General features: G+C 44.3%; 1 protein-coding gene across 1 annotated transcript in view; it reads right to left on the bottom strand.

The window, feature by feature from the left end:
• Nucleotides 1-7032, bottom strand: part of LOC107102062 (major facilitator superfamily domain-containing protein 4-A-like) — an 11041-nt gene extending 4009 nt beyond the window's left edge. The window contains exons 1-6 of the mRNA XM_015401224.1: nucleotides 7025-7032; nucleotides 6105-6303; nucleotides 3991-4242; nucleotides 2499-2631; nucleotides 1680-1780; nucleotides 461-634 (exon numbers count right to left, since the gene is read on the bottom strand). Coding sequence (XP_015256710.1) covers nucleotides 461-634; nucleotides 1680-1780; nucleotides 2499-2631; nucleotides 3991-4242; nucleotides 6105-6303; nucleotides 7025-7032 — 867 coding nt within the window. The remainder of the gene's footprint in view (nucleotides 1-460; nucleotides 635-1679; nucleotides 1781-2498; nucleotides 2632-3990; nucleotides 4243-6104; nucleotides 6304-7024) is intronic.
• Nucleotides 7033-7323: the final 291 nt, after the last annotated feature.

Below are 7323 nucleotides of genomic sequence, written 5' to 3'. Positions count from 1 at the left end.
GGCTGATTGGGTGGATGGACGCGGCCGGCAGGTTCAGCCTGTATCTGCTGACGCGGAGCAGGAAGCAGGAAGCTTCAGTTTGAATTGTTACTCAGCAGCTTCTAAAAGGAAAGATTCACCTTCCAGCAATCAGAGCATGGCGTGACATCATCACGCTCTGATCAGGAACTTCACTTTAAGAAAAAACAACATCTAAAGTTTCTTTGTTGAACTTTGACCTCCTGCTTTCTGCTGAGGGACCCGCCCATCATTCATGTTTCCAGAAGGTTATGAAAAGAATATAAAACATGATGTGGAGCCTGAACACCCGGCTGGTCGTATCCTGAAACACCTAATCCTACTATTTACATTCCCAACCAAGTCAAATGTTTGCTTTAAGCACCAAGTCAGACCTTTGCTGGACTTCATGTTAACTCTGTTGCTTCTAAAGAGGATCCATCCTTTCAGTTTGTGTTCCTACCAGGCTGACGGTGAGCAGCACAGGCGGCGCGTATCTGTAGGAGACGAAGATGAAGCAAAGTCTTCCTGCTGTGATCGAAGCCCAAAATATGCTGTCCAGACAGCCTGCTGCTTTATGACCCATCAGCAGGGGGGGGGACACGGCGTAGGTGTAGACAAAGCCGGCATAGCAGCCCTGCAGGTAAACAAACAGCAGGTTTAGTTCCAGAAGATCTAACAGCACAGAAAGGAAAACCTTAAATTGGAAGCAGAAAAAACAGATCACCCTGAACACATCATCCCCGCTGTCAAACATGGCGGTAGCAGCATCATGCTGTGTGCATCCTTAGCTACATAACAGACGAATGAGCTAAAACTATTAGGATCAGAGACTGAAGATCAGAGACTGGCCCATTTCCACTACCGGGATCGGTCTGAGCACGGTAACCATGGTAACTGTTGAGTACAACTGGAACGCAGAACTGAAAAGCCGACTCTGTCGAGTAAATTCATCAAAGGCCGCCTTCTGCGCCTGACGCGCTGCAAACTACCTGTTACGGGCGCCGCCATGTTGGTTTGCTTGTTTCCCTCTACAGAGCAGTAGTACCGTAGATCGCCACTAGGAGGCGAGGAACTGTCGTAAGGAACCGAACTCAGCACAGATCGGTTTTCAGACGGGAGTGGAAATGGAACTTTAGAGCCGGAGCTGCATCCATTAGTGCGGAGGTCAAAGGTCAGGCATAAATCTGAGGTAAAATTCAAACCTTCAATCGTTCTCCCTCAAAACCTACGAAACTCGTAACTTAGCAAAGAACGAGACTTTCAGACGAATTCATAGTTTTAATTTTATATTTTAGAACATGAAGGCAAATATATGAAGCATTCATTTCTAATGAATTATATTGACTCTCTTCTTCTTCTCCACTTCAGCTGGAATGATGGCGTTCTGCCCCTGATGGGAGGAAGTGGGCGGTTCCAGTGCAGGCGCAGCGCGGTTCACTGGTGCTTCATTTAACAGGCTTAGCTTGGTGCCCCAGTCTGACTCGGTTACTATGGCAACCGAGGCAGTGACGCCGAGCCTGGTTCAGAGCTGACTAAGCACCAGGGGGCGCCGTCAGTGAGAGAAATCATCTGACCCACAGCATGACGCCATCGAAAACAGGTTCTATGCTAAAGATCAGCGAATGAAATATCTAAACTTCATTAATCATCAGTTAAAACGATAATAATAATAATCTCACTATAATTCCATCGGTGATGAAGACGATGGCTCCGCCCAGGGCGTGAATGATGAAGAAAGTAGCAGGATGACCTCGGAGGAAGTCCAACGCCCCCCCGCATCCTGCAGAGAAATGACAGGTTTGTGTGTCGCAATTCAGTTCAATTCTATGCAGTTTATTTCTATAGCTCCAATTCACAACATCTCAGGTTTATAGATCCAGATCAACCAGATCACCCAGTCAGATTGATTCAAAGTTTTCTATCTAAGGAAAACCAGCTGATTGCATCGACTCATTGACTCTTCAGCAATCCCTCACACTAAGCATGCTTGTAGCGACAGTGGAGAGGAAAAACTCCCTTTGAACAGGAAGAAACCTCCAGCAGAACCAGGCTCAGTGTGAGCGGCCATCTGCTGAGGCCCACTGGGGTTCAAGGAGACAGAAGCAGACATAGAAAAAGAAGCATAGATACAAAAGGCAACTGTCATGAAGAGAGCACATCCAGTTAGTCACAGTCAGAGAAACAGGACTACACTGGAAAACAGGCCAAGCTCCAACATCTAGAAACAAAGGTGTTGATGGCAGCAGCACAGCTGATATTTCTCTCCAGGATGGAGTCACAGCCAAACAGGAACAGACCAGATGAAGCTACTATGAGAAAAAGCAGAGAGAGCAGAACGTTAGAGATTGAACTAACAGATTCTGCAGAGTGGGAGAATAGAGATAGAATGAAGCAGAATGATGAAAAAGGGGTCCCTATGTCCTCCAGCAGTCTAAGCCTATAGCAGCAGAGCTACAGATAGCACTGGAATGGGGGGATGAGCTTGAAAGAGACGTCACCTGGACAGGCGTCCCTGACTGTGGGGCTTGAACTGGTGTGGGACTCCTTGTCCAGCAGTGGGGGGCTCCCCCTGGAGCAGGACACCAGCCTCTCATGGAACATCAATGCGAGGACAGCGGCTGGCACTGGGAGCTGCCCACACACACAGAGACACCACTGTTTACTCTGATAACTAAGCACACTTCCTGTCACCTGATGGGCTCCCTCACATCCTGCAGATCCTGTTCAAACGGACAGGAGAGCAACTAACTGCTTTAACTGACGTCTGAAACACAGACCAGCTGTGAAAAGTTCTGCAATGGATGATGGGAATTCATCCACGTTCTTATTTGGGTCGTCTTTTTGTGCAGAAACATCTCAGCTCTCTGTGAATAATCCAGAGTATCCCATGTTCCTCACAGCGGCGCAGCTTCAATTATTGCTTAATGCAATAATCCACTTTGGCTTTAAGAGCCTCAGTAAACTCTGCAGAGCCTGAACTAGATTTACACACAAGTGATGAAAAACAACTGAATTCTACTTTGATTCTAATCTGCTTTAGTGGAAAAGCTACATTTTCTATTGGTTTTTTCTTTATGATTTCCTGCTGATTTTTGACCTGGAAGACATAAATGGCCGACAGTGAAAATGAAGCCGTCTGATATGGAAAAAGGTGGAGATCCAGGCTGAGATCAAGACTGAACAGAAAAACTAAGAACTGACCCTTCATCTCTGATCCTACATCTTTCAGACGTTTAGATGAAGCTTTGCATCAATCCTCTGGAACAGGAGAGTTAAACAACATGCAGGGCGCTGCGCCAAGAGGAGCAGGGATGGGAGGATAAATCGCCGTCAGTCCTGTTGTTCTCCTGGGGACGTAAAACACACCTTCTACCACCAGGATGTCCAGGTGAGGGACGGGGAGGTGAGTCTGCTGAGGCTGAGGAGCAGCAGCTCTGATCTGATTCCTTTGGCAGGAAAAGGAACTCTGCTCATTTCTCCACAGGTGGATCCGTTTAGCTTAGAAACTGAAGCAGACGAGCTCTACGCTGGTTTTCACGTGAAAAAAACCAGAAAACGGTTGAAATAAAAAGCGAGCCTATAGGAGAGAAACAGGACTAAACACTGAAGAACTGAAAATATTAAAAAACAAAAACAAAAGAACTACAGAAATGACTTTAGCATCTTCAGGTGCCTTGGTTGACTCAGCCAGCGTTGCCAACTCAGCGACTCTGTCGCTATAATTAGCAACTTTTCAGACCCCTCAAGCAACTAGCGACAAATCTGGCAACTTTTCTGGTGTCCGCTGTGGGGCGCCTCCCCCGTCCCGTCCTCTCAGCGCTGCAGCCAGAGCCGCAGCGTCCAGACTGCAGATGAGCGGCGTGCGTTTGCACCGGGATTGACGGCGCCGGTTGATCACGCTGGAGTCGGATCCCTCAGTTGCTGAACCTGCCATAGAGAACATTGACCAACATGACGAGGAAAATGCACGTTCTGCTGACAGGAACTCACATTAATAGCAGCCATGATCCAGAAAGCGTACGACACCCTGGTGACCACGACCCCCTCCGTGTAGAGAGGGTACCAGGAGGCGTTGTGCAGCGCCGCTCCGTGCCCAGCCAGGGTGTTACGGAGGTGTTCCAGGTCCGAGGACGACGAGTTGGCCGTGCGATTGGCTGAGAGGACGCAGCTGTCTTCTGCCAGGAAGGGGTCGACCACCAGGGGGCTCACCAGGGCGCCGCAGCCGATGAAGAAATGCAACGCCTAGAGAGACACATCAAGATGGCTGCTTCAGAGACTGACAGGAAGTAGAAATCTATCATCTTTTTTAAACACGTTCTCTGCAAACGCTGTAGAGAAACACAAAGTATGGAATATTTAAGAATAAAGGGAGAAAAATATGAAAAAGGTTTTTTATTTTGTTGAATAAAATCTGGAAAGTGTGGCTCCCATTTTATCTAACCCCTTTAACTCTGATACCCCTGAATAAATCATAGAAAGGCCCCTCCCCCACCTACATCAGTTTTCTATCTAAGGAAAACCAGCTGATTGCATCGACTCATTGACTCTTCAGCAATCCCTCACACTAAGCATGCTTGTAGCGACAGTGGAGAGGAAAAACTCCCTTTGAACAGGAAGAAACCTCCAGCAGAACCAGGCTCAGTGTGAGCGGCCATCTGCTGAGGCCCACTGGGGTTCAAGGAGACAGAAGCAGACATAGAAAAAGAAGCATAGATGCAAAAGGCTCCCATGTCAGAGGATGAAGAGAGCAAAAAAGTCCTGTTGCTGCAATGAAATGACCCGCCTCCAGCTGCCAGAGTGACTCACTAACAGCAGGAATTATAACAAGATTGTAAAAACTCTATAAATAAACATTTTGCATTTAAGATAAAAAACTTTATCCAGAACTCCTGAAGTGGAAAAGATTTTATTTAGTGTAAATCTAACCTTTGGCTGTCTGATTATTGATCAAAAAAACTATCAATTTTATAAAGGATCTAATTTAATCTAATTATTATAATTAGCAACAATCAGAGGAGATCTAAAGTTTCCTTGAATTCAGTTCTGACGTTTCAATAAAGGTTGCACTGCAAAAAATTTAAATCTAAATGAGTAATTTTTGCTTGAATTAACTGCATTTTTCTTAAAATGAGGAGGAGCCAATGGAACTAGATAATTTACAATTAGAATAAGAAAAAAAATTGCTTTGTCTTATTTCAAGTGCATATTAACTAAGGCGTAAAAATACTCGTTCCATTGGAAAATCATCTTATTTATCTGCTTAAATTAAGGGTAAATACCCTTGATTTAAGAATTGTTTTACTTATTTCTAGATGGTTTTTGCAGTGTGGAAGCTGTTCCTGCAGCTCCTGTTTAGAACCGCTCAGTCAAACCTGCAGGATTTAAAGGCTTAAGACAAAATAGAAAATCAAAACTTGCTTCATAGATTCTACGGAAGAGGATTAGGGCCACTGAAAAAAAAAAAAAGTAAACTGATTTTTTTTTTTATTTTATTTCAGTTTAACATGAGAAAAAAGTCAGCATTCTGACTTTTTTCTCATGTTAAACTGAAATAAAATTTAAAAATCAGTTAACTTTTTGTTTCTTTTTTCAGTGGCCCTAATCGTCTTCCGTAATTTCTCTCCTTTCAGTGCGACTTAACATTCTGCCGACTTCAGATTGGCAAAATCTCTCGTGTTACAAACACGAGAGATTTATGGGATATTTAATTGTTAGATTCCAAATATTGTGAGATCATATTTCATAAAGGACAAAAATGAATCTGAAGCACAAAGGATTTTTTAAACAGAGCTTTTCCTGCAGGAATGAGAAACGCTGCTGCTCACATCCCAGCATCAATCTGACCCCCAACAGAACAGCAGAGTCTTTTATTCACAGAGCAGAAACAGATGGGGGAGGGGTTTATGACCCTAGAATGACCAAGTGGCTGAGAGGCGGGTCATAAAGGTTTATGACCCGCCTCAAAGATTAAATTGTTGACAAGTTTTAAGGTGTAGAAATACTTCCCTAGAAGCTGTTGCAGGTTCATTTCTATACTAGGCTGGATGTAGATAAACAGAGAGACCAATTCAACTGATCGTTTCAAAGAGCGAAAGGAAACCGACCTGCAGGAAGATGGCCGAGTCCTTCTGGTAGAGCTTCACCAGCTGCAGGTTCCCAATGGTGTCTATGACGCCCATGGCCGCTCCGGCCACGCCCATAGCGACGGCCAGCAGAACCACATGGTGACAGAGTGGAATGATGGCGAAGACGACGGAGATGATGAGGGTGGAGGTGAGGAGGGCTGATAGAGACGACAACAGGCTTGATAAAGAAGAGACAAAGGGAGGAAACGTTAGACCAACATTTCTAGATAAACTTTCCATTGGGTTCCTGTAGTGGTGGAGCTCTGCCCACTGGTCACCACCAACCCGTTCACGTTTCTAACTGGTTTTCCTGGTAGACGACCCCAGCTTGGAGGAAAAAAGGGAGAAGACCGCCCAAATTTGGTTTCAAATTGTTTGCATATTTCAATGTTACTTTTGACCTTTACACACTGTCTTCTTTTCAGATTTAATTTTACAGATCTCAGTTCTTCTGGATTAATTAGTTGAGTTAAAAGTGAGGTGAAGAGAACGCCGTCCGTTCAGCACTATTTCCAAGGAATGCAAAACTCAAACTGAAAAGAACCTTTTGAAAAATATTAATTATAAATAAAACAAAATATAAAGCTAGAAAAATAAAATATATATATATAAAAAGACAAGAATAAAATATGAGAAAACAAACCGTTTTTGATTAAAACATTTTTCAAAGTTTCATTTTCAGTTCTCTCCATGCCTCTAATTGTTTACATGCATCTTTATTAACGACCTTTAATTAATAAGGTAGAAAAGTTCAAAAGCTTGATCACTAGAGTTATGTTTAAAAATGGAAACGGTTGCATCAGGTGACAGAGAAGGAAACTCCTCCCAGACCGTCGCCTCAAAGCTCCTTTTCCCTCCAGGTCGTCTCACAGCTGCTGCTGTTCCAATAACTTATTTACTTTGTCATCTTATCTCCTCCTGCTTCTTTGCTGTTTCCACCTGATCTTTACTTTGGGAGCTCAGTCAGTCAAACTTTCCGTTTCCTCCTCCGGATTTTTGTTCCGTCTTGTTCAGAATCAGTGAGATTCACATGGACTCTGTGGGAAAACGAGCTGCTGGTGATTGGTCACTAGTGAGCTGATGGTTATTGCTCACTAGTGAGCTGCTGGTTATTGGTCACTAGTGAGCTGCTGGTTATTGCTCACTAGTGAGCTGCTGGTTATTGGTCACTAGTGAGCTGCTGGTTATTGGTCACTAG

Source organism: Cyprinodon variegatus, unplaced genomic scaffold (genome assembly GCF_000732505.1).
Source record: "Cyprinodon variegatus isolate N-32 unplaced genomic scaffold, C_variegatus-1.0 Scaffold1195, whole genome shotgun sequence".
Lineage (NCBI taxonomy): Eukaryota > Metazoa > Chordata > Actinopteri > Cyprinodontiformes > Cyprinodontidae > Cyprinodon > Cyprinodon variegatus.
Note: the sequence above shows the minus strand (reverse complement) of the source record. Positions and strands in the feature narration are given on the sequence as shown.